The sequence below is a fragment of the Bufo gargarizans genome, chromosome 3, assembly GCF_014858855.1.
Source record: "Bufo gargarizans isolate SCDJY-AF-19 chromosome 3, ASM1485885v1, whole genome shotgun sequence".
In the NCBI taxonomy this organism is placed as follows: domain Eukaryota; kingdom Metazoa; phylum Chordata; class Amphibia; order Anura; family Bufonidae; genus Bufo; species Bufo gargarizans.
In genome coordinates, this window is record NC_058082.1 from 379,809,801 (window position 1) to 379,836,394 (window position 26,594).

A 26,594-nucleotide genomic window follows, 5' to 3' on the forward strand; every position below is an offset into this window, starting at 1 on the left:
GAGAGAGAGAGAGAGAGAGAGACACAGACACACACAGACAGAGAGAGAGAGACAGAGAGAGAGCCCACAGACAGGAAACCTGCAGAATAAAAAAAGGGCGGACACTCTCCTCCCAATTCAGTGAGATATCCAAGCATCGGAGGAAGGCCGCCAACATAATGTTAAGAGAGTCAAAAATAATTTCCGTTTAAGTTTTTTTTTGCTGCACTCGTGTGAATATAAGACAACCAGAACAAACCCAGCAGGGAGGGAATGTAAGGGTGCTGTCATGGGCTCTGGAAAATCAAATTCCCAGTAAGTTTTTTCTGGATGAGAATTACTTTTTCCTCTGGCAAAAAACTGCTCTGGCAGGAAGAATCTAATATTAATCCCAGAAAAGACTGTCTCCTGGGGGGATGTGGTTTTGATTTTTCTAGGTTTAAAAATCCATCCTAATCTGTTCAGGATTTCTGTAAGCCACAGCTACTGCCATTTTGCAGGCATATTCTGTTTCCCCTATAATTAGAAAATCGTCCAGGTACGGTATGAAAAGAAAATCCCTCTCCCTTATACGAGCCGCCATCTCTGGAATTATTTTCTTAAAAACTCTTGGGGTTCATGGTCAGGCCAAACGGGAGAGCCTGAAACTGAAAATGCCGTAACCGACTCCTTATACTGACTGCAACTTTGATGCCCTGTAAAAATTGGAATGTGATAATATGCATCCTTGAGATCAAGTACTGCCATGAAACAGAGGAGAAAGTAGATTTATGACTGATTTTATAGTTTCCATTTTGATCTGAAGAAAATGATTTCATTTCTAAGTTTATTATAGTTCTGAATAAGCCTAGTTATTCCCACCTGTTCTATCTCCTTTCTCTGCTACCGGGACTAAAACTGATTTGTCTACCAATTTTAGAATCTCGCTTTCCAAAGCAGAAAATCCTAGAGCCGAGGGCTGATCTTTTGTTATTAAGAATCTTACTGGAGGTGCCAGACGGAATTCTAATTTTAATCCGTTGAGAATGGGGTCTAGAATCCATGAACTTGAGGAAATTTGGGACCAGGCCGGAAATATGGGATTACACTTACCGGTAATCGTTTTTCCTTGAGCCTATGACAGAACCCATGGATAGCATCCGCCCCTTTCCTCAGAACAGGAAACAGGAAGCACAGCCTCTTTAAAAGGGAAGTACAACCCCCATCATGCCAGTCCTATTCCAAGAACTAAGGAAACAAAAAGACTACACCACAGGACACAATATATCTGTAATAAATCAAACGAGTATAATTATTTATACATCTCAAAATATAAATAAAGGAGTATTTATACTATATCTTTATTTAAAAAAAAAACTTTTTTTTTGTATTTTGGGAGGGTCCTAGGCAGGTGCCGTCATAGGCTCAAGGAAAAACAATTACCGGTAAGTGTAATCCCATATTTCCCCCCTCACCTATTACAGCACCCATGGATATCTAGGCGAGATTATCTAGGGTGGGACAACTGCTTGGAGGACTTTACGCCCAAACCCTAAACCTTCCTGTGAAGGAAGCTGCAGTCTATAGTGCTTAAAAAAAAAAAAAAGGTATGCAAAGAACTCCACGTAGCAGCTCTGCAAATCTGGTCAATAGAAGCAGAAGCCCTCTCTGCCCAGGATGTAGACACCGATCTAGTTGAGTGTGCTCCAAACTCGGCAGGAGGAGGAACCCCTTTAGAGGAATATGCAAGGTAAATGGCCTGTTTAATATATCTGGCAATAGATTGTGAGGAAGCAGGGGAGCCCTTCTTCTGTCCCTGAAAGGAAACCACAAGCTTAGAGGACGACCTCCAGTCCTGAGTGGCAGAAAGGTATCGAATTAGGCACCTTCTAACATCGAGGCAATGGAATTCACTTTCCTTCTGATTCTTTGGTGAGGGACAAAAGGAGGGTAAAACTACATCCTGAGATCGGTGAAAGGATGACGAAACCTTTGGAAGGAAGGCAGGGTCAGGAGATAAAATAACCCTATCTTCTAAAATGTTAAGATACGGTCTCTCGCTCACTCTTCTAGCTGATGTAATGGCTAGCAAAAAAGATACAGTAATTTATAGGTTAAGATCTTTATTGGGATATCTTCAATGGGCTCAAAGGGATCCCCAGTCAAGGCAGACAAAACTAGATTTAAATCCCAGGGAGGAACTCTGGACTTCTGGACGGGTGGAAGTTTAGAAATTGCAATGACAAATCTTTTAATCCAGGGGTGGTCTGCTAATTTATACTCAAAGAGAGCGCTTAAGGCAGAGATATGGACCTTCAAAGTACTAGGTCTAAGTTTTTTATTCCAGCCCTCCTGGAGGAAACTAAGAACTAGTGGCAACTCTGGGGGTTCTAGGACATTAACAGGCTTATTTGCAAACCTAAGGAAGGCCCTCCAAATCCTTAAATAAATCTTTGAAGTAAAAGCCTTTCTACTGGACAAAAGGGTGTTTATCACCTCCCCAGAAAGACCCTTCATTTCTAGGATCTGCCTCTCAACAGCCAAGCTGTCAAGTGCAGGCTCTCTAACTGTGGATGAAGTACCAGCCCCTGCACTAGTAGACCCGGGAAGACAGGAAGTACCCAGGGATCTGCTACCAACATCCTCCTTAGCCAGGAAAACCAGACCCTCCTGGGCCAAAAGGGGGCTATAGTAATTACTAGGGCCTTCTCCTCCCAAATTTTCTTCAGGACTCTCGGGAGTAGCTTTATAGGAGGGAGATAGGGAGAAGAACTTCTTCACTGTTTTCCTTTGTGGCAAAGAGATCTACCACCGGGAGACCCCATAGAGCCACAATGTCGTTGAAGATCTGCTGATTTAGGGACCATTCCCCCTGCCAAACACTATGTCTGCTCAGAAAATCTGCCGTTACATTCTCCGTCCCCTTTAAGTGTACTGCCCTGATTGATGGAAGGAAATCTTCTGCCAGCTCGAAAATTTCTTTGGTCAGAGACATCAGGTCTGGGGATCTGGTCCCGTCCCTCCACCCCCCCCCCCCCCCCCCCCGACGATTGATATGAGCTACTGCCATCATGTTGTCTGAGTAGATCAAGATATTTCTGCCTTTTAAGAGGTGGAGGTTCCTCTTTAAGGCCATGAGGATCGCTAGAAGTTCCTTGAAGTTGTGAAACTTGGAAACTATCTCCTGATTCCAATGTCCCTGCAGAAGTAGAGAATCTGTGTGAGCTCCCCAGCCCCAAGGACTTGCATCTGTAGTCAGAGTAAGGGGATCCTTCCTTGACCAAAGGACTCCTTTTTGAAGGTTGGAAGGCACCGTCCACCATTCTAGATCTTTTAACGTTTGAGGAGAAAGAAGAAAGAGAGAATCCAAGGATTGGGGATCTTTGTCCCAAACCCCCAGGATCTGCAACTGAAGTGACCTTGAGTGGAAGTGTCCGGGATGGCGGCCGTCATCAGGCCTAGAACTGACATCGCTTCCATTAAGGAGATGGAGTGGCAAGCTATAATGTCTTGAACCCTGGAGACTAGCAGAGATATTCTTTGAGGCGGAAGAAAACACATTTGTTTCTGGGAGTCCAGGAGTAGCCCAAGAAAGGTGCATAACTGGCTTGGCACAAGACTGGATTTTTGGAGATTTAATTCCCAACCCAGTTTCACTAGCACCTTCCTGAACCAGGAAATCAGATCGATTAACTGGTCTGGTTCCTGAGAGAGAAGGAGAAAAATCGTCTAGATAGGGAATGACAATCAAATCCCTCTCCCTCAGATGAGCCATCATTTCTGCTATAATCTTTGTGAAAAGCCTGGGTGCCTGAGATAACCCAAACGGCAGGGCCTGAAATTGAACATGTAGGATTCTGTCCGGAAACTGAACGGCTACTCTTAGGTACCTCTGGTGACTGGGATGAATTGGTACATAGTAATAAGCAGCCCTCAGATCCAGGGTTGCCATGTAGCAGCCTGGGAATAGATTTGGAATTATAGAACTGATGGTCTCCATATGAAATTTCTCGTACACCAGGTATTTGTTGAGCAGTTTGAGATTTATTATAGTAAGGTGCCGTTTGGCTTCTTTACAAGGAAAAGCGTTGAGTAATAGCCCCTCCCCCTCTCGAGCTGGAACCTCCTGCAGGACCTTCTTCCACCAATCCAAAATCTCCAGACGCCTCGAGTTTCTCTGGGCTGGAGCGATAGTCCGTCAAGACAAACCTTTCTGGAGAAGTTCTCAGGAAGTTTAAGCAATAGCCTTCTGAAATAACTGAAAGAATCCAGGGGCTGTTCGAGATCTTCTACCATTGCTCTGTGAAGATAGAGAGCCAACCTCCAACCGGGGTTCTGGCGTCATTGTTGAGGCCTCTCCACCTGAAAAAAAGAAATCCCTTGTTTCTTCTGGCCGCATTACCAGATTGTCTGGGAGTTTCTCTTCTCTTAAAGTTGAATCTGGCTGTGAGAGAGCGAAAAGGTTTCTGATATATAGAGGGGAACCCCTTCTTTCTGTCAGAAGCTTTCTCCAGCAAATCGTCTAACGTTTGCCCAAAGAGGAATTCACCCTGACAGGGAATGGCACACAATTTCGCTTTTGAACCCGCATTTCCTTTCCAATCCTTAAGCCAAATGGCCCTCCGGGCGGAATTTGAAAGAGCAGCGGCTCTTGCTGATAGCTTCAGAGAATCTACTGAGGCATCTGCTAGAAAATCGATGGCACTATAAAGGGTTGGAAATGAGGCAAGCAACTGCTCCACAGGTGCTCCCTTCTTTATCTGCTCTTCCAATTTGTTCATCCAGACTTTTAAAGATCTGGCCACTGAGGTGGCGGCTATAGCAGGCCTGAACGAGCCAGCCGTCGCTTCCCAATTCTTTTTTAAATACACCTTGGCTCTTCTGTCCATCGGATCTTTAAGTGTTCCTGAGTCTTCAAACGGGAGGGCTGCCTTTTTAGTAGGGGTGCACCGAAATTTCGGCGGCCGAAAATGCACCTAATCTGTTTCTGCCGATATTTTTACATATCGGCCGGAAATAGCGGAGAGGGACCGAGAGGAGGAGCTGGGGGCCGGTGCGTTCACTGTGCTCCGGCCCCCAGCTCCAGTAGTTATAAAATGTGTGCAATTAATAAGCATTCTATTCATGAGGCCCCCTCTGCTGTAGAACATTCAATACAGCCACATCCTACTCACAGGGCTGTCATCTTAATGCTGGCCGGCCGGGCAGACGAGCGGCAGCGTCACGACTGACGTCACATGCCTGCGCCGCCTCCTTCATTCAGAAAGTAGGCCGGGCACATGACGTCAGTTGTGACGCTGCCGCTCGTCTGCCCGGCCGGCCAGCATTAAGATGACAGCCCTGTGAGTAGGATGTGGCTGTATTGAATGTTCTACAGCAGAGGGGGCCTCATGAATAGAATGCTTATTAATTGCACACATTTTATAACAACTGGAGCTGGGGGCCGGAGCACAGTGAACGCACCGGAGCACAGTGAACGCACCGGCCCCCAGCTCCTCCTCCCAGTCCCTCCCCGCTATTTTCTATTAATTGTACAATGGGGGGGGTCTGTGGATGGCACTGTTATGGGGTGGGTGGGGGTCTGTGGATGGCACTGTTATGGGGTGGGGGGGGTCTGTGGATGGCACTGTTATGGGGGTCTGTGGATGGCACTGTTATGGGGTGGGTGGGGGTCTGTGGATGGCACTGTTATGAGGTGGGGGGTCTGTGGATGGCACTGTTATGAGGTGGGGGGGGGGGGGGTCTGTTAAAAGTATTTGGGCAAAAAGGCAGTTTCGGTTTCGGTCAAGGGGGTATCCCGAATTTTCGGTTTCGGACCAGAATTTTCATTTCGGTGCACCCCTACTTTTTAGAGATCTTTGCTACTGGGGCGTCTGGTTTCGGAGCTCTATCTCAATGAGCTTAGGGCTTATCTTCAAAGGGATACTTCCGCTTTAGGGCAGATGGCACAAAAAAAACTTTCTATACGGCCTACTCCATTCATTCTTAATTACAGAAGTTATATTCGCGTGGACGTCAAAACACTTCAACCTCCTAGGACCCAGGCCCTCAAACATAGTATCTCTCATAGACTGAGGTTCTGACTGGTCATCCAAGTCCCATGGTCGCCCTGACGATCCTGACTAGGGAATTAATCTTGGGAGTGATCCGAGGACGGTTGTTCTCCCTCCTCCTCTAACCCCGATAAAGACTCTTGATCACTTGAAGGGGGAATAGAGGCAGCAGCAGAAGTGCTAGGGCGATCTTCAAGCAGATTAATCAAGGACTCCTTCACCGATTCCTTGACGTCGTCCTTGATAATCTGTTTTAGGCTTGATAAGAGAAGGGGCCTCATCCTCCAATAATTTGCCCACGCAGGTCTGGCAGGCAGGTTTACCCCAACCGGACGGTAGCTTTCTTTTACAAATTGCGCAGCCCCGCTCCTTGGATCTTGACACCCTTCTCTCTTTGGAAGTCTAGGCACACAGAATAAGAAGACTCCCATCAGGATAATGTAATATATGAAAAAAATGCAGGGCATTCACCCCTCTTACCCCAACCGGTACCAAAGATTCGTTGGTGGTTTCAACGCGCTGTGTGGGCTCCATTTTCTGCCTCTGGCTTTCCTCCATGGAGATCACTGCAGGCCAAAACACCAGCCTGCAGTGAGAGCTGGCTGGATTTGAACTTTGCCAGGCGCGTACCGGTACCCTCCCCTTCCGGTCTAAGGCACGCCCCCTCCCACTGCTTGGACCGGAAGCCAAGGATCCGGCGCTGACTAATGACGTCAGCGCCGGCCTGCTTACCCGGAAGTGACGGCGCCGCGCTCCCGCTGGACAGCAGCCGAACTTACGGCACCGCCGCAGAGGACACCTGGGCAGCCCCGACGGGGGAGTGACCGGAGGAGGGGGGAGTCCAGGGATCCAGGCTCTAGCAGCGGCTTCCAAAGAAGACTTACGCCGCTCGGGTAGGCCCTCCTCTTACGGGTGAACACCAGGGGCTCCGGCAGCTCCATCTTCTCGTGCTGTGCATCCACCCTGTCCCTTAGGCCAGGAAACAGAACTGGCATGATGGGGGTTGTACTTCCCTTTTAAAGAGGCTGTGCTTCCTGTTTCCTGTCCTGAGGAAAGGGGCGGATGCTATCCATGGGTGCTGTCATAGGCGAGGGGGGAAATATATATATTTTTTTAAATCTGCCCACAACCTGACTTCTGGCATCATTGCTGACCCGGTTTCTTTTTGTCTCCAAAGGACTGATTGAAGAAATAACTTCTACCTCTGGTTTCAGAATCTGTCTTTCCTGGTCTTTTTTATCGGTTTCTTGATTACTTCTGAAGGGGCAAAAGGAACGGTTAAACCTATTCTTAGAGGGGAAAAGCTTTGAAACCCCGGAAACGTCTTCATTTTATCCACAGCCTTATCTAATAAGTCATCCAGTCTTTGCCCAAAAAGGTATTCTCCTTTACAGGGGACACCACATAGTTGGTTTATAGACAGAGGGTCTCTGACCCAATTCTTTAACCAAAGTGCCCGTCGAGCTGAATTTGACAAGGCAGCAGACTTAGCCACCAGTCTGACCGAATCAGCAAAGGCATCTGCCAAGAAGTCAGACACTTTTTTTTTCACTGTTAGGAGGGATGCTAAAATCTCCTCACAGGGGCATCTGTTTTTTTAGTTGATTTTCTTAATCAGAGAGCCAGACTATAACGGACCGGGCCGTACATGTAGAAGCTATACTTGATCTAAATGAAGAAGAAGTGGATGCCTCCCAAGCCCCTTTTAAAAAGGTATCAGCTTTCTTATCTAATGGATCCTTCACTATCCCCATGTTAAAAGGGGAGAGCCGTCTTTCTGGATACTTTAGAGATTGCCACATCTATCCTGGGAGCTTTATCCCATGTAACACAGTCTCTCTCTTTAAAGGGATATTTACGCTTAAGATTCTTTGAGATGTACACCTTCCTGTTAGGTTTTCTCCATTCCCCTCTAAGGCAGAAACATGTTTATGAACTGGAAAAGTACTGTGGTGTATTGATTCCAATCCTCCAAACATAATATCCTGTGTAGATCCGGGCTCTTCAATGTCCATAGTTGACCTTACAGCAACACGATCTACCACTAACTTCACCTTCTTCAGAGGAAGATAGGATGAATCGTCAGATAGTCCAAATAAAGAGGAGTGCATCGCCTCTTCCTCAGATATACCAATTTTACCTCCTTTTCTTCTCACAAATACAGCTTTCTTTTGGTGGTATTTAATTCCTGCTGAGATTTTTCGTTTTTCTGATATCAAAATATACCACAATTTTCTCAAAAAAAAAGGGTCTTTTTTACTTTTTCTGGTAAAATTGTTCAAATATAAGTTACACTGACAAGTTTGTGTCAGAATTTATTGTGCTACAGGTCTTTGATAAAAAAAAAAAAAAAAATACAATAAGTGTATGTAACGGATCTCCTGGCACCCCGACCGGGTACCTCCGTCGATAGATGTTCCTAGTGCTTCCCGAGGACTCCAAGCACTTGGTTGAGGTTGCACCGTCTCCTACCCACCCTGGACCTACGACAAGGCTCCAGTGGGTGAACCTCTCCTAAATCCAGAGAGCAGGAACAGTAGTTTAGCCAGGGGAGTATAAAAAAAAATCTTCAGCGTATAGCAATCCCCAGTATCGATCAGATCAGTAACCCAAACACCAGCCTCAACATGATGAAGGGTAAAACAGGAACTCTTTATTGAACATACAAGCATTGACTTATACACATTTTCCCACAAGGTTACCACCCACAGGGTTTTGTAAAAACAAACACACACATAAAATACACTCCCACACAAAATCCTCCCCTCTGCCTGTGATACAATTGCATAAACCCATTGTGTAAGGTAATTGTATCACAGGCAGGAGAATACACAGTGTCTTCTGTCTTGGAGACAACCGAGGAGTAATTCAATTATCTCTCAGGACAAAGGGAAATCGCCAATACACACGTGGGGACAATAGGACAGACATCACTACTCAACTATACAATGTCCCACCCTTTACAGTACACATAGACATTTAACATATCCCAAAATGGCACAAATGAGACCAGGAGTTCAAACGTTAGTAAAAGTCCTTTGTGAACAAAGGAAGCATGGCTGATGAGAGGGCCCATAATCCTTGGGCAAGAGGCTGCTAGCCAGGCCTCTCCACCACCCAGTGGCGAGGTTGGTTTCGTTAGTGTATATTTGTTGGTTTGCGCAAAAGTTATAGCGTTTACAAACTATGGTACAAAAATGTGAATTTTCCGCATTTTGAAGCAGCTCTGACTTTCTGAGCACCTGCCATGTTTCTTGAGGTGCTAGAATGCCAGGATAGTATAAATACCCCCAAATGACCCTATTTTAGAAAGAAGACATCACAAAGTATTCGGAGGGGCATGGTGAGTTTACGTATGATTAAAAAAAAAAAAAAAATGGGGTCATTTGTGGGGTGTGTTTACTGTTCTGGCATTTTGGGCGGGGCTAAATTGTGAGCAACCCTGTAAAGCCTAAAGGTACTCGTTGGACTTTCGGCCCCTTTATGCACCTAGGCTGCAAAAATGTGTCACACATGTGGTATCGCCGTACTCAGAAGAAGTAGGGCAATGTGTTTTGGAGTGTATTTTTACATATACCCATGCTGGGTGAGAGAAATATCTCTGTAAAGTGACAATTCTGTATACATTTTTTCTTTAAGTTGTCAATTTACAGAGAGATTTCTCACACACAGTATGGGTATATGTAAAAATACACCCCAAAACACATTGCCCTACTTCTTCTGAGTACGGGGATACCACATGTGTGGCACTTTTTTTGCAGCCTAGGTGCACAAAGGGGCCCAAATTCCAATGTGTACCTTTAGGATTTCACAGGGCATTTTTACTGATTGGGATTCCAAACTACTTCTCAAGCTTTAGGCTGGGTTCACACCTGAGAGTATTCGATAAGCGCTTTTTACAGCCGTTTTTGAGGCGTATTTTGGGGCATTTTTTGTATTTTGGAAACGCGCGTAGTACGCGCGTTTGTGTGATTAACCACAGAGGCATACAATGAAAAACTGCCACAATACACGCGCCAATACGCCCCAAAGCTCCTGTACTTCTTGGCGTTCGTATGCGCTGTAAAACGCTCAGGTGAGAACCATGCCCATAGGGAAACATTGGTTTTCGCCTGTTGAGCGTAGGAACGCGCTGTAAAAGACTCAGGTGTGAACCTAGCCTTAGAGCCCCTAAAATGCCAGGGCAGTATAAATACCCCACATGTGACCCAATTTTGGAAAGAAGACACCCTTCCGTGAGGGGCATGGCGAGTTCATAGAAGATTTTTATTTTTTGGCCCAAGTTAGCGGAAATTGATTTTTTTTTTTCTCACAAAGTCTCCCTTTCCGCTAACTTGTGACAAAAAGTTAAATCTTTCATGGACTCAATATGCCCCTCAGCGAATACCTTGGGGTGTCTTCTTTCCAAAATGGGGTCATTTGTCGGGTGTTTGTACTGCCCTGGCATTTGAGGGTCTCCGCAATCATTACATGTTTGGCCAGCATTAGGAGTTTCTGCTATTCTCCTTATATTAAGCATACGGGTAATGAGATTTTTTTATTCCGTTCAGCCTCTGTGCTGAAAGAAAAAATGAACAGCACAGATTTATTCATTCGCATCGATCAATGTGGATGAGAGAGAAGAAAAAAAAAAAAAAAAAAAAAAAAAAGGGACATAGGAGTGCTTGCGAAGTAAAGCTGTGATCGCTAATAAAGATCCAAAAAGCTCAAAAGTGATCTTTATAGCGCCTCAGCGATTTTACTGTGTTTTTTCGGTGGGGCAGACTGAACGCAAGTGTGCGCACAAGATCAGCCCTGATCGGGCGAACACTGCGTTTTTTGTAGAGCCTAAGGTGACCCTAATGTACTGATATAGATCTGAATGCGATCAGTCTTGATCACTTACAGATACTATATAGTACTAGTGCTTATTAGCGACAACGCTAATCAGCGACTGCGGTGCAGTGGGCTGGGCGCTAACTAACTGGCGGTGATAAGGGACCCTTAGGCCCCATTCACACGTCCGCAATTCCGCTCCGCATTTTGCGGAACGGAATTGCGGACCCATTCATTTCTATGGGGACAGACTTTGTCCCGCTCGGATCCGGAATTGCGGATCTGCACTTCCATTCCGCAAAATAATAGAACATGTCCTATTCTTGTCCGCAATTGCCAGGGAGTTTTTTTTTCTCCCTGGCTCTGAGCTCTGCGCTGTGATTGGACAGCGCTGCTGTCAGGGCGAAGGAGAGACACTGGCATCTCCTCATACTTGCACCGAATGTTGAGAAATGACCGGGGGCCACAGCAGGCGAACGGAGCGGCGCCCAGGAATAATAGTAAGTGCACTTAGATCCCTGGGCGCCGCTCTATGCAGCCTGCTACTAAGTTCATATTCTTTGGCCCCATGAAAGGTCCTCTTTAATGTGTCACCAACGCATGTGTCTTCACTCCAGTGTCCACCTGTGATGTGATCCGCATATAGATAGATAGATAGATAGATAGATAGAGAGGTCACTGTGTACATACATGACGTGTATATCGTGTGTACTGGGCTACGGTAGACTGATGGCGTTTTCATCTGTGTCGCCCTTTGACCGACAGCCCACTACTGACTGCTAACATAACCCCTGGCTATGTCACTGCTCCTTCAGGTAATGACTGCAGTCACTGTGTATTGGGTTGATTTATAGGGGTTGGAGAACTTCATATTTAAAGTCAGCTTCCTCATGTAGTGCTATTTTGGGGGTGGAGAGTGACATCACCACAGAATGACCCCCCCCCCCCCAAAGGATTTTAGCGCAGTGCACACTACAACACACCATACAGTGCAACGTCTCCTTGTGGCCCCAAGTGTTTTTTTTTCTGCTAAATGGGTATTTATCGTGATATATATCGTTATCGTGATAAATTTCTTAATATCGTTATTGTAGGAATATTTTTGATATCGTCCAACCCTACTCCAGCCACAGCTCTCCCCACTCTGTTCTCCTTGTAGGTGCAGGTCCCAGAGTTGGGACCCGCACCCATCAGAAAATGCCCCTATTGTATGTGATGGGTATAACCCTTTAAGAAAAAAGCAAAGTGTATATGAGATTTGTCTGATCTCATACACTTTGCAGGTTCTGTACTAATCTGCTTATTCTACAAGAAACATCAGTGCAGAAAAACCAAACTTAAAGGGAACCTGTCACCGGGATTTTGTGTATAGAGCTGAGGGCATGGGCTGATAGATGGCCGCTAGTACATCCTCAATACCCAGTCCCCATAGCTCTGTGTGCTTTTATTGTGCAAGAAAACAAATTTGATACATATGCAAATTAACCTGAGAGGAGTCCTGTCCCTGACTCATCTCACGTACAGGACTCATCTCAGGTTAATTTGCATATGTATCAAATTGATTTTTTTAAAAGCAATAAAAGCACACAGAGCTATGGGGACTGGGTATTGCGGATGTGCTAGCGGCCATCTAGCAACCCATGTCCTCAGCTCTATACCCCAAATCCCGGTGACAGGTTCCCTTTAAGCCCTTAAAGGGATTGCCTGGCCATTTTTTTTTTAGAATAATAAAATCATACCCACCTTATTGATCACTCTCTACACACAGGGAATCAGCCAATCACCGACTGTAGTGATGAACCCCCCCCCCCCCCCCCTAGACAGTGCCTGGGATAGTCCTGTGTATAGTAAGAACCGATTGTCAGCCAGCGACTGATCAGTATGAGTTACATCATTTGACACTATCTTCAGGATAGGCCACCAGTGTCAGATTGGTGGGGGTCTGACATCCCACACCCCCAGCAGTCAGCTGGCTGTACACTGGGCGGAGATGGTAATTGCAGCACTTCAATAATGCATATCGCAGCTGCCATAGCGTGAAGAAATAGCATGCAAGTCCTGAGACGAGAGCGGGACGTGTACACATGTAGCAATCACTACTTCATGTCCAGGACATGTCAGGCTGCAGGCTCCGTCCAGAGGAATGTGCCCGCTGCGCGGAACAATAAAAACTTCCTTCCTTCCCTAAAGACGCTAGGCCTCAGTACACGGCAAATAAGTTACCAAAGAAACCCGCCACTCGGTTCTGGCCCGGACCGTGGTTGATCATGAAGTCTAGTGACCCCCAGCTCTTCCCCCGAAACGCACAAGGTTTCTTATTCCAAGTACACTCACCAGACCGAGCCGTAGGCACCGGAACCCACGGGATTCAGATTCTGGTATCTCACGGGCACCTCCCACAGGGTTTTATTCAGCTCCTGGCGGTAGAATCCAGAATGAGAATTAGAGGACATTGCTGCTGCTGCGCCTTACACTACTCTCTGGAGAGTCCGCCTGACTCCAGATTAAACTCGGCACTCTGTACCCCCTGTTACCAGACCCGAGCCCACAACAAATCCCGCGAGATTTAGCGTGAGTTGCGCAAGCTGACGTTCCCACTGCGCATGTGCTGTAATAGCTGGAAGCATTCGCTCGCGGGTTCCAGAGTTCTGGTAAGTTTCAATCAAGCTAAGCTTGGAAGCGCTGGATGAGCAGCTCCATTTTTGACGGTTCCCTCACTGGTGAGCTGACTGGAATGGAGGTAGGATTAATGGGGGTCTTGCCAGGAGCACTTCCAACTTGGATGGATCACTGCTGAGATGATGATGACGACTTGAATGGAGTTGTTTGCAGAACCTACTTATAGAAAATCCATTCTAATCCACAAGAACAGAACAAGCTAAGGGCTGAAGTACGTGACCCAACCTTTGAAAATCGTAAAGAGGCACGATATGTGCCGGCAAGCATCCACACTTTTTTCCATACAAGGCCACGCCGCTAACTCTGTCCAAAGCATAATTCTAGAACAGCAGCAGCCGGTTAGGAGAGTGTAAGTTCCTTTATTTTTTTTAAAGCATGTGGAGCCTCTGGGACAATTTTTTATTTTTTTTTCTTTCGTTTCAATTTCTATTTAAAGGGGTTGCCCGGGTTCATACCTCCATTTTCACCCCGGCAGCCCCCCTGACTTGAGCATCAGAGATAAATCTCTCAGGGCAACTGCATTTTCAGGAGTTATGGTGACAAACCGGGCTCTCCATGGGGCTGCCAGGAAGTCCGGTGACATCACTGGCACTGATGGGCGGGCTTTAGAGCTGCCCTAGGCAGTAAAATGAAACAGAGTGTACCAGACTGCATTCCGTTCCGCTTGGTTGCATCCCCATCGCGGACAGAATTACGCTGCAAGAAGCGTTTTTCTGTCCGCGATGTGGTGTGGAGCAAAACGGATCCGTTCCCATTGACTTACATTGTGTGTTGGACACAATAGAAAATGGATCTGTCCCCCATTGACTTTCAATGGAGTTCATGACTGATCCGTCTTGGGTATGTTAAAGATAATACAAACGGATCTGTTTATAATGGATATAGACGGTTGTATTATCAGAACGGAAGCGTTTTTGATGATCCATGACTGATCCAGCAAAACCACTGGTGTAAAAATTTGTCTAAATGGAGGACAGCTAGCAAGCTGCTTATCACAGTTTTTTTAAATTTTATTTTTTTGCTTACATTTTTCGTTTTTGCTTCCTGCCTTTCACACGACTATAGGGCAGGGCCATATTTAGAAATTATGCAACTATCTGCTCACTAATGGCATGTCAGTGACAGTGTGTCACGTCACACAGCGGCTCCAGCTTCCTCCTCGGTAGCGCTGGTCACTGAGTTGATTGGTGGAGCAGCAGTTCCTGCTCACTTCTGCTCCACTGATCAGCTTAACCCCTTCTGTCCAGGCCATTTTTTGCAAATCTGATGTGTCATTTTATGTGGTAATAGCTTTGGAAGACTTTTACTTATCCAAGCCATTCTGATATTGTTTTCTTGTGATACATTATGCTTCATGATTTTATGTTTTACCTTTTTATTTATGAAAAAATACCAAATTTACCAAGAATTTTGGAAATTTTTTGTAATTTTTCAAAATTTATATTTCTCTGCTTTTTAAAACAGAAAGTGATACCTCATAAAATATTTATTACTTAACATTCCCCAAATGTCTACTTTATGTTGGCATAATTTTGTAAATGTCATTTTCTTTTTTTAAGATGTTAGAAGGCTTAGAATTTTAGAAGCAATTCTTAAATTTTTTTAGAAAATTTCCAAAACCCACTTTTTAAGGACCAGTTCAGTTCTGAAGTCACTTTGTGGGGCTTACATAGTGGAACCCCCCCCCCCCCCCCCCCCCCAATAACCCTATTATAGAAACTACACCCCTTAAGTTACTCAAAACTGATTATACAAATTTTGTTAACCCTTTAAGGCCCCTTTCACACGGGCGAGTTTTCCGTGCGGGTGCGATGCGTGCGGTGAACGTATTGCACCCGCACTGAATCCTGACCCATTCATTTCTATGGGGCTGTGCACATGAGCGGTGATTTTCACGCATCACTTGTGCGTTGAGTGAAAATCGCAGCATGCTCTATATTGTCCGATTTTTCACGCGACGCAGGCCCCATAGAAGTGAATGGGAAGCGTGAAAATTGCATAGCATCCGCAAGCAAGTACGGATGCGGTGCGATTTTCACGCACGGTTGCTAGGAGACGATCGGGATGGAGATCCGATCATTATTATTTTCCCTTATAACATGGCTATAAGGGAAAATAATAGCATTCTGAATACAGAATGCATAGTAAAACAGCGCTAGAGGGGTTAAAAAAATAAAATAAATTTAACTCGCCTTAGTCCACTTGATCGCGAAGACGACATCTCCTTGTGTCTCCTCTGCGCTGAACAGGACCTGGGGTGAGCTGCTCCATTAAATACCGGTTAAGGACCTTTGATGACGTCACTCCATTCATCACATGGTCTTTTACCATGGTGAATCACCATGGTAAAAGATCATGTGACGTACCATGTGATGACCGGAGTGACGTCATCAAAGGTCCTTAACCGGTCCTCTCACGCGAGTGCAACGCATGACAATGTTTTGCACTCACACGGAAAAATCGCGCATTTTCCCGCAACGCACCCGGCTCTTATCCGGGCAAAAAAACTGACGCCCGTGTGAAAGAGGCCTAAGTGTTCCACAAGAATTAAAGGAAAATGGAGATTAAATTTCAGAATTTCACTTTTTTGGCAGATTTTTCATTTTAATCTATATATTTTTTTTCTTTAACACATTGAGGGTTAACAAACAAAACTCAATATTTATTACCCTGATTCTGCGATTTACAGAAACACCCCACATGTGGTCGTAAACTGCTGTACAAGCACACGGCAAGGCACAGAATAAAGGGAGTGCCATATGGTTTTTGGAATTTTGGAAGGCAGATTTTGCTGAACTGGTTTTTAGATGCCATGTCCCATTTGAAGCCTCCCCAGATGCACCTTACAGAAGAAACTCCCCAAAAATGACCCCATTTTGGAAACTATGGTACAAGGTGCCAGTTTTATTGGTACTATTTTGGGGTACATATGATTTTTAATTCCTCTAGATTAAGTTTTTTGTGAGGCAAGGTAACTAAAAAATGGCTGTTTTGGCACCGTTTTTATTTTTTACAACCTCTATATGATAGGGTAGATCATGTGCTATTTTTATAGAGCAGGTTGTTACGGACGCAATGATATCAAATATGTCTACTTTACTTTTTGTTTGTTTCAGTTTTACATAATAAAGCATTTTTGAAAAAGAATTGTTTTTGTGTCTCCATTTTCTGAACTCCTTATTTATTATATTTTTCTGCCAATCGTCTTATGCAGGGGCTCGTTTTTTGCAGGAAGAGTTGACGTTTTTATTGGTATCATTTTTAGGTACATATGATTTTTTTTTATTTATTTTTTTATCATGAAATATTGCACTTTATGGGGCAAGGTGACCAAAAAATTGTTAAAGTAATTTTGGCACAGTTTTTATTTTATTTTTATTATATTTTTTTTTTTTTCAGTGTTCATATGAGAGGTTAGGTCATGTGACATTTTTATAGGGCATATTGTTACGGACGTGGCAATACCTAATATGTATACTTTTTTATTTATTTCACTTTAACACAATAATAGCATATTTGAAACAAAAAATTATGTTTTAGTGTCTCCATGTTCTGAGAGATTTTCTTATGTAGGGTCTCATTTTTTGTGGGACATGCGCCTTTTTGATTGCTTGGTGTTGCACTTTTTGTGATATAAGGTGACAAAGGCTTTTTTTGACACCATTTTATTTTTTTATGGTGTTTTATACAGTCGGTCGTTACAGACGTACCTAATGTGTGCTTTTTTTTTTTTTTTTTCTGTTTTATTATAAAATCTTAGGAAAGGGGCATTTTTTTTCTAATCCCCTCTGCAATGCATTACAATACGTCTGTAATATAATGGATTGCCTGTTAGTGTATTACTCAGTGTAATACACTAACAGGTTGCCTAGGACAGTGTTTCCCAACCAGTGTGCCTCCAGCTGTTGCAAAACTACAACTCCCAGCATGCCTGGACAGCCTTTGGCTGTGCGGGCATCCTGGGAGTTGTAGTTTTGCAACAGCTGGAGGCACACTGGTTGGGAAACACTGGCCTAGGAGACCCAGTCTGGATCTCCTGGACACTTGTAGAAGGCAGGTCCCGATGCCGTAGAAGGCATTGGGCAACCTCTGCATGGCATCGAGCTGCCTTGTCACCCATCGGGTCCCCGCCACAGCAGCTCGGGGACCCGATGGGCTCCCTCACCCGCAGCAAAACCCTTCTATGTCGCAGCCAGTGCTGACCACGGCATAGAAGGGGTTAATCCGCCGGCATCGGCTTTTACAGCGATGCCGGCAGATACAGCATGGACTGCCGGACCCCTGCAGTGATCGGGTGCGCACCGCTCCGGTGGCCGCCCGATCACCATGACGTACTATTATGTCAAGATGCAGGAAGTCACTGACTTCCATGACGTAATAGTATGTCAGGAAGGGGTTAAAGGTACAGTGTTCATTTTAGGATCTGGTGAGATATAACCCCCATTTACACTTACAGTGGAAGCCAGACATTTTCTGGAGAGTACCTGAAGAGGCATCTGTAATATCTGTCCCCGATTTTACCCAGACTTGTTCCCCCCCCCCCCCCCCCCCAGAGCCCTAGTACTAACTCTGGGGTTTGTCAAAGTGAGCGCATGTGTGGAAGGAGCAGTAAAGCTGGGTTCACACCTGAGCGTTTTACAGCGCGTTCCTACGCGCTGTAAAACGCTGAACAAGGAGAAACCAATGCTTCCCTAGCGGCATGGTTCTCACCTGGGCGTTTTACAGCGCGTACGATCGTGCTGTAAAGTGCCCGACGCCCCAAGAAGTACATGAGCTTCTTTGGGGCGTCTTGTCGCGCGTTCCCGTACATAGACTTTCGGGAACGCGCGACAATAGGCGTTCGCTTGTCTCTGTATGCGCGATTGCAAACGCCGGTAAAATCGCGCATACAGAGCGCTCCTTTCAGAACGCTCAGGTCTGAACCGAGCGTAAATGTTCCACAAACTCTTAGTGGGCGTGTTATCAATAAGTCCACCATGTGACTGATGTGTTGACATGTTTATCATGTGACTGGCCAGAAACCAGAAGAAACAGTAGACACACTGGAACCATAAGACAACATGGCTAATTGAAAAGATGAGGAGATTCGTGAACTTCTTTCTGCACAGGGTTATGCAGAAATAGTCAGATTCAAAGAACCAGTTTACTATGTGTCGCAGTGTTAATCGAGCAAAACCTTAGGTGAACGGCAAACTAAAGGCATTGAAATAAAACAGTACCATCAAGTTGTGGATCACAATGAGAGAAATGGACCACCAAACCCGCTGCTACTTTTCCTTGTGTGAGACTATATTGTGTTTAAAGGGAACCTGTCATGTGGATATTTGTATATAATTAGTTTGATTATAATCAATCAGTAACTACTAAAAAAGTACCTTAGATGTATTCACTTACTGGTGTGACAGATGGTTAGCTCATAATATACACACAAAGATGCCACATGTTTGAGTCCAGCGTGAGGTCATCGAGTCCAGCGTATATTTAATTCAGAGCTATAGCCACTCCCCTGCCCACCTGCTGCTGATTCATATAGAAAAAAACTGTCATTTAGCAGCATGTGGGCGGGAAGAGTCAGGAGCTCATGAATATTCATGACTCATCATTATCAGCTGGAGCTTTTCAATACAAGATGTTGGCAGATTGACTGGGTCAATTAAAGAAAGTGACCCAGCATTTTGCTAAGCGAATCAGTCACTTATTTATGTTGCCCTTAGTTAGGACACCATAAAACTGGTGACAGGTTCCCTTTAAGTGCTTGTACAAATATTGTGGCTTGTGTTGGGAGCATGGAAACGTCCTCCACCAGGGCCGGTTCTAGGTGAAATGGGGCCCTGGGGCGAAAAACAATAAGGTCCCCCCTAAATGCACATTTCTCCAGTCTAACTGACTCCAAACAGAACCAGGGCGGGCTAGTACACTGGCACGGGTGAGATGGTGCCTGGGATGGATCCGATCCAGTTTAATCAACCAACCTACTAGACTGGTAGGTTGGTTGATTAAACTGGATTGGGATCCATCCCAGGCACCATCTCACCGGTCCAAGTGCCAGTATACTACTAGCCCGCCCTGGTTCTGTTTGGAGTCAGTTGGACTGGAGAAATGTGCATTTGGGGTGGGGGGAGGGGGCCAGTTACTGGTTTGGGAAACTGGGAATGGATGGATCCGATCCAGTTTCATTAACAATAAGTTTAACCAAACCAACCAACCTACCAGACAGAACTGCAGCGCCGGCACAGTTGTCCCACACAGAATACAAATAGAATAGTAGTTGCGGGCCGGCGCTGAAGGCCCCTAAGGAGTCGGGGGCAATTTCCCCCCTTGCCTCTATGGAAGCGCAGGCCCTGTCCTCCACTTCTGCAAGCTAAGAGACCCTAGAAAGCGAGATAGAAGTGCAATAATCGGTCCCTGAAACATGTGTCTGCAAACTATTCTTTTGCAAGTAAGGCCTCATTCACACGACCGTTGTGTGCACTCGTGGCCGTTGTTCCGTTTTCCGTGATTTTCTGCGGATCCATTGACTTTCAAACGGTCCGTTGAAAACTCGGAAAATGCACCATTTGTCATCCGCCTCCGTGTATCCTGTCCGTCGAAAAAATATGACCTGTCCTATTTTTTTTTTTGACTGACAACGGTTCACGGACCCATTCAAGTCAATGGGTCAGTGAAAAAACACAGATGCACACAAGATTGGTGTCCGTGGCCGTAGGTTACTTTCATACAGACGGATCCGAAGATCCGTCTGCATAAAAGCTTTTTCAAAGCTGAGTTTTCACTTCATGAAAACTCAGATCCAACAGTATATTCTAACACAGAGGCGTTCCCATAGTGATGGGGACACTTCTAGTTAGAATATACTACGAACTGGGGGGGGCGGAGCCTAGCCGGGACTGTGGATGGCTGTGTGAGAGCTCGGCTCCTCTGCACTCAGGCGAACTAAACCACTTATTCCGCAGTGACCCATCTAAAAATGGTCAAATATGGGAGAGACAGGGGTGCTGACACCCCAGACACGCTGAGAACCCAAAAGAGCCAGCAAGCAATGCAGCGCTTCCTCAAGAAGAAAGCGCTCCTCTCACCAGGTGCGGGCCCTAAGATGGCGGCGGCAGCTGCATGCGCTGACGAAGGAGAGGATTCTGATGCCAACAGCTCCCAGGGGGACACGGTGGAATCCCGTGACCCCTCACCAGTTTCGAAATCCTTTCTCACCAAGGTACTAGGGCAAGCGCTAGAAAAGGCTATAAAACCAGTACTGGTGGAACTATCAGATATAAAATCCGAAATAACTCAAATGGGGCACAGAGTTGAATCGCTGGAGACCTCGGCGCACGAACTTGTGTCGCATGCCACGGGAGTAGAAGAGTACCTGAACTTCCACACCACAGAGCTAAACAAAGCAATGCTGATGTTAGAGGACCAGGAAAACAGAAGTAGGCGACGGAATATCCGTATAAAGGGCCTGCCCGAATCCTGGGCCTCTGAAGCACTGCAGAAAGTGGCCATGGAAATTTTCGCCGACCTACTAGGCCAGGAGTCTGCCGCTCCGATCATAATAGAGCGAATCCACAGGGCCCTGATACCAACTCCTAAGCCAAATGAAAGACCTAGGGATGTGGTCTGTGGATTACTATCATATGTGGACACTGCCCGTATAATGGCCGCAGCCAGAGAGAAAAGACAAGTGGCGTACGACGGTGTGGACATTGCGATATATCAAGATATAGCGCCATCCACGCTGGATGCGCTGAGAGCCCAGAAAATACACTATGCCTGGCTATACCCCTTCGGTATCGCGATCATAAAAAACGGCAAACGTATTGCGATACATACCCCGGAGGATCTTGAAAGGGCCTGGGAAGTCATAGGAATCCATCCGCTGGAGGTGCCTTCATGGATGCCGATTGTTCAACCCACAGATCTGCTGCAGCTTACTAAAGTAGATCCACGGAGGAGGGTATCCAAGGGGAAATCCAAGATGGCTAGAGATGCAGCAGGCGAGCGATCCTCACCACCCTGAAGACAGCTCCAGAGATCGTGTGCTACAGTCTCTTGAAGGACAGCTGTAATAGTTAAAGTTGTCTACTAACCTACAAGGATCCTTTCTTAACCCTAAGGTTTGATGTTTGGGACTTGTGGGACTTAATGTGATTTACCTGCAGTTAGTCACAAAGTTGATTTTGAAAAAAAAAACAAAAAAAAAAAGGTGGAGCTGCTAAAGCTCCAATATAATATCAGAAGAGCTTTAATAGATATCATATGCTCCCAACTTGACTAGAACTGTTTAAAGCTTGATTATGGTTCTCCTTACTTGCATAGATAACACTGTTGTCTCCCCTTTAAATAATCCAGTCTACCTACTATGGGGCTGGAGTCGACCATTACCCCCCCTCTCTCCCCCACGGCTTTTCCCCTGGCCATTTCATCTAATCCTTAGGATATAGGAAAATGAGTAAAGCTAGGGATAGCGAAATTGGAATCTCAATATATTTACAGGATGCAATATGTCAACAGAGACCCTACGGGGCATTTGGAAATGGTAGGTGTTGACAAATATCACTAGACCATGATGTAACCATTACCGTGATGTAACCCCTACTTTCCAACAAGAGAACATCCACTCACCTCCGTACATCCCCCCCCCCCCCCCCCCATTTCCATTTCCTATTCCCCCACAGCACCATATTCCACAATAAGAAAAGGCGACAAGTCTGGAATATAGTAGATGGGTCACCAACCGGATAGCTAGACACAACCTGGTTTGGGAACGTGAGTGTATAGGTGACACGGATCTCATCTATCCTCACGATCACCCTCACTTTCCCTCCTTCATTCATTTGTTTCCCCTCCTATAGTATTCGTCCTGACTTGATTATAGTCTACGAAATTAGTAGACTAATGTCCTATTTGTCAAACAGCTTAGAATTTCTTTTTTTTGCTCCAGTACTGCAACAGAGAACGTTTTCATCCAATAAGATATGGCAGAGGTCAAAGTGACAACCTTTAATGTAAAGGGCTTCAATTCACCTCAGAAGAGAGGTCAGGTGATGTTAGTTTTGAAGAAAATGGGCTCCCATATTGTCTTCCTACAGGAGACACATCTGCGCCAGAACAAAATTCCAAAGCTGCCATCCCGACCATTCAACCAGTGGTTTCATAGCGCTCAGCCTCTAAGGGAGTTTCCATAGCCATTCACCAGTCCATACCTTTCTCACTATCCCAACAGCTTATGGATGGGGAAGGGAGGTTCCTAATCTTAAAAGGGGAGATAGCGTCCAGAAAGTATACGCTAGTTAACTTATACGCCCCGAATACAGCCACTGTGCAATGACTTCTTAAGACCCTAGACATAGTCAAACACTGTGCAGAGGGTCAGGTGATTTTGGGAGCAGATCTTAATCTGGTGCTGGACTGTGATCTCGACTCTTCCACATCCAAGTCACACATAGCGCAGAAACACATAAGTAGGTTGCACAGGGAATATTACCATCTCCGACCATGCACCATGTCATTTGACCCTCGCTCTGGCCTCACTACCAAGGAGAGAATGGAACTGGAGAATTAACGAATCCCTGTTGAACAACAAACTACACCTGGATCAGGTTAGGTCTCAGCTAGAGTTGTACTTCAAGATCAACTCCTCTGCACACAGCACCTGACCCATGGAGTGGGAGGCACATAAGGCCTATATCAGAGGCTCTTTTATATCCATAGGCACTAGGGTAAAGAAGGAACACCAGAAGAAGGTAGACTCCATACTAGCCCAAATAATGTCACTAGAGAAATTAGACAAAATGTCTGCTTGCAGACAGAAGCAGGGGGAACTAGCAGATCTTAGACTCCAACTCAAAAACCTCCTGGCTCAGAAGGTAAGGAAACACATGTTGAATTTTCAGCATAAAGTATATGCGCACAGAAACAAAGGGGGTAAGTTGATGTCCTCACTGCTAAAAAAAGACAAAAAATATGACTTACATTCCCAAAATAAAACAGCCTAATGGTAGAGTTACCCAGGACACACCTGAAATAGCAAGAGCCTTTCAACAATTCTATGAGGGATTACATAACCTAAATAAGCCATTGTCTACAGACCAACCTGTCCCCAGACAGACTAATATTAGCGAATTTTTTAACTCCCTCAAGCTCCTGACAGTCCGCCAAGAGGACTTGGCTCTTCTAACTTCTCTGGTCACTCTAGAGGAAGTGTCTTCGATTATCCGCAGTTTCCCCCCGGGCAAGAGCCCAGGTCCAGACGGTCTACCTCTACTGTACTACAGAACAGGGGCGTAACTAGAAGTGACTGGGCCCCACAGCAAATATTTGTAAGGGCCCCCCTCAGCGCGCTTCGCACCTCCCTCCTCCTGTGTAAACCCCACTCCTTTGGCACAGTGTAGCGGTATACTGTATATTGTGTGGCACAGTGTAGAGGTATACTATATATTGTGTGGCACAGTGTAGCGGTATACTGTATATTGTGTGGCACAGTGTAGCGGTATATTGTGAGGCACAGTGTAGAGGTATACTGTATATTGTGTGGCACAGTGTAGCGGTATACTGTATATTGTGGGGCACAGTGTAGCGGTATACTGTACATTGTGAGGCACAGTATAGAGGTATACTGTATATTGTGTGGCACAGTGTAGCGGTATACTGTATATTGTGTGGCACAGTGTAGGCTATATGTGTATAACATAAACATACTCCACATGAACACTTACAGTTACATGGCTTGGTCCTTGGGGATCTCGGACGCCACTTCCACACTTTGGCCGGGGGCTCGGCGGAGCTGATGTTGTGTTTTATCCTAATGAGAAAGATTTTATAATAAGGATTTGGAGAAGGGGCAGAGGGATAGCAGAGCAGGGAGAGGCTGGTGCCGCTACTAGGGGGTCATACCATGGGGCAGTAATAAAACCCACCATAATGCCCCCCCCCCCCCAGTAGTAATAATTCTCCTTATAATGTGACAGTGCAAAAAATACCCCCTTGTAATGCCCCCAGTTGAGCTAATGTCCCCATAGTGCCCCAAAAAATGTGCCAGTATAAAATACCCCTATATAGTGCCCCCAGTAACTTCCCCCATAGTGCTCCTCTCCCCCCTTCCTGCTAGTGCCCCCCCAAAATGTACCAGTATAAAATGCCCCATATAGTGCCCCAGTAGATGCCGCTCAGTGTCCGGCCTCTGATAGGCTGCCGGCCTAGTGTCCCCCATAATGCCCCCCAATAATGTGCCAGTAAGTGCCCCTATCATGTGCCAGTATCAAGTGCCTCTCCCCCCCCACATGTCCCAGTATCATAGTGCCATCTCCCCCCATGTGCCAGTATCAAGTGCCTCTCTCCTTCCCACCCCCCATGTGCCAGTATCAAGTGCCTCTCTCCTCCCCATGTCCCAGTATCATAGTGCCATCTCCCCCCCCCCCACTAAAAAGTGCCAATATCAAGTGCCTCTCTCCCTCCCCCCTCCCCATGTGCCAGTATCAGGTGCCCCCCCCCCCATGTGCCAGTATCAAGTGCCAACCCCCCCTCTCCCCTCCAGGTGCCAGTATCAGGTGCCTCCCCCCCCCCCCCCCCATGTCCCAGTATCATAGTGCCATCTCCCCCCCCCCACCACCACCACAAAAAAAGTGCCAGTATCAAGTGCCTCTCTCCCTCCCCCCCCCCCCAATGCCAGTATCAGGTGCCTCTCTCCCTCCCCCCCCATGCCAGTATCAGGTGCCAACCCCACTCCCATGTGCCAGTATCAGGTGCCAACCCCCCCCCCCCCCAGGTGCCAGTATCAGGTGCCAACCCCCCTCCCCCCATGTGCCAGTATCAGGTGCCTTCCGCTCCCCCATGGCAGTAACAGTCGGGTATTAAAAAAATAATAATAAACACTTCTACTTACCTCCATGTCAGCGATGCGATGCAGCCTCTTCCTGTGCCCGGCCTTGTATTCTGTCCCGCCCTGTATGCCCTTATATGGAGTCAGTGCTTGTATTTCAGAAAAGAGTCTGCTGGGATTCGAACCCAGGACCTTCTGCTTCAGAGGCAGAGCAGCTATCCACTAGACCATAAGAGCTGCCTTGAGGCTGAGTGAAAAAATATGAGACTTCTACTGTTATAGCTGGCTAAGTGTACATCTATACACATGGCAGCTGTTCATATATAGAGATGTAGCAGAGCTGAATGTGCAGGGACAGCTGTCATATACAGATATAGCAGTGCTAGGTGTGTTTGGGCAGCTGTCATGTGTATAGATGTATTTATTTTTTTTTACAGTCAGTTGTAATGCAGCCTTTATGGCTGTGAGGGTAAATGCTTTGCCACTGATTCACTTATAGATTGGAGGTTGTGGGTTCGAATCCCAGACCAGGAGACTTTTAGCAGACAGTAAAATTAGATCACTCTAGCGGCTGTGAAGGGGCCCTGAACACGATATTTATCTAACTTGAAAATAAACTGTCACACACGCTGCTTGGGGCGCCGGGCCCCGAAGCAGCTGCTTCCCCTGCTTCCCCGGTAGTTACGCCACTGCTACAGAAGTTTCCAGGATATTTTAACCCCCCGGTTCACGTATGCAATATACTGCTGCAAGGAGGTTCGTTTGCCTAGACAGACACAAGAATCGTATGTAACACTTATCCATAAAGAAGGCAAGGACCCCCAGAACTGTGGGAGCTATAGGCCGATTTCTCTCCTTAACCTGGATCTGAAAATCTGGGCCAAAATATTGGCGTCCAGGTTAAGTAAAATACTTCCCTACTTAATTGGCCCAGAACAGTCGGGATTTGTCCTGGGCAGAGAAGGGAGGGACAATACTCATCGGATCTTCCACGCAATCCATGCCGCCAAGACAAAGAGGTTCCCGTTGACGCTGCTGAGCATTGACTCTGAAAAGGCGTTCGACAGGGTCAACTGGAACTTCATGAAACTGACGTTAGAGAGATTTGCTATTCCTGACCCCTTCATTCATTCAAGATTCACACTTTATCAACAACCACATGCCAGACTAAAAGTTAATGGAACATTGTCCCCAACATTTGAAATTTCAAATGGAACCAGACAAGGATGTCCATTATCACCCTCCTTATTTATCCTAGTCGTAGACACTCGTTC

The 26,594-nt window shown here is 46.0% G+C and overlaps 2 protein-coding genes across 7 annotated transcripts in view; one reads left to right on the forward strand and one right to left on the reverse strand.

The window, feature by feature from the left end:
- Window positions 1–13,379, reverse strand: part of LOC122933278 (mitogen-activated protein kinase 14) — a 247,058-nt gene extending 233,679 nt beyond the window's left edge. For all 6 annotated transcript variants that reach the window (XM_044288156.1, XM_044288160.1, XM_044288159.1 and 3 more), the window contains exon 1: window positions 13,161–13,379. In XM_044288156.1, coding sequence (XP_044144091.1) covers window positions 13,161–13,279 — 119 coding nt within the window. In that variant the 5' untranslated portion in view covers window positions 13,280–13,379. The remainder of the gene's footprint in view (window positions 1–13,160) is intronic.
- A 57-nt stretch (window positions 13,380–13,436) lies between these two features.
- The window catches only part of LOC122932907, a 31,479-nt gene continuing 18,321 nt past the window's right edge, over window positions 13,437–26,594 (forward strand). The window contains exon 1 of the mRNA XM_044287581.1: window positions 13,437–13,477. The gene's annotated coding sequence lies outside the window, so the exon portion shown is untranslated. The remainder of the gene's footprint in view (window positions 13,478–26,594) is intronic.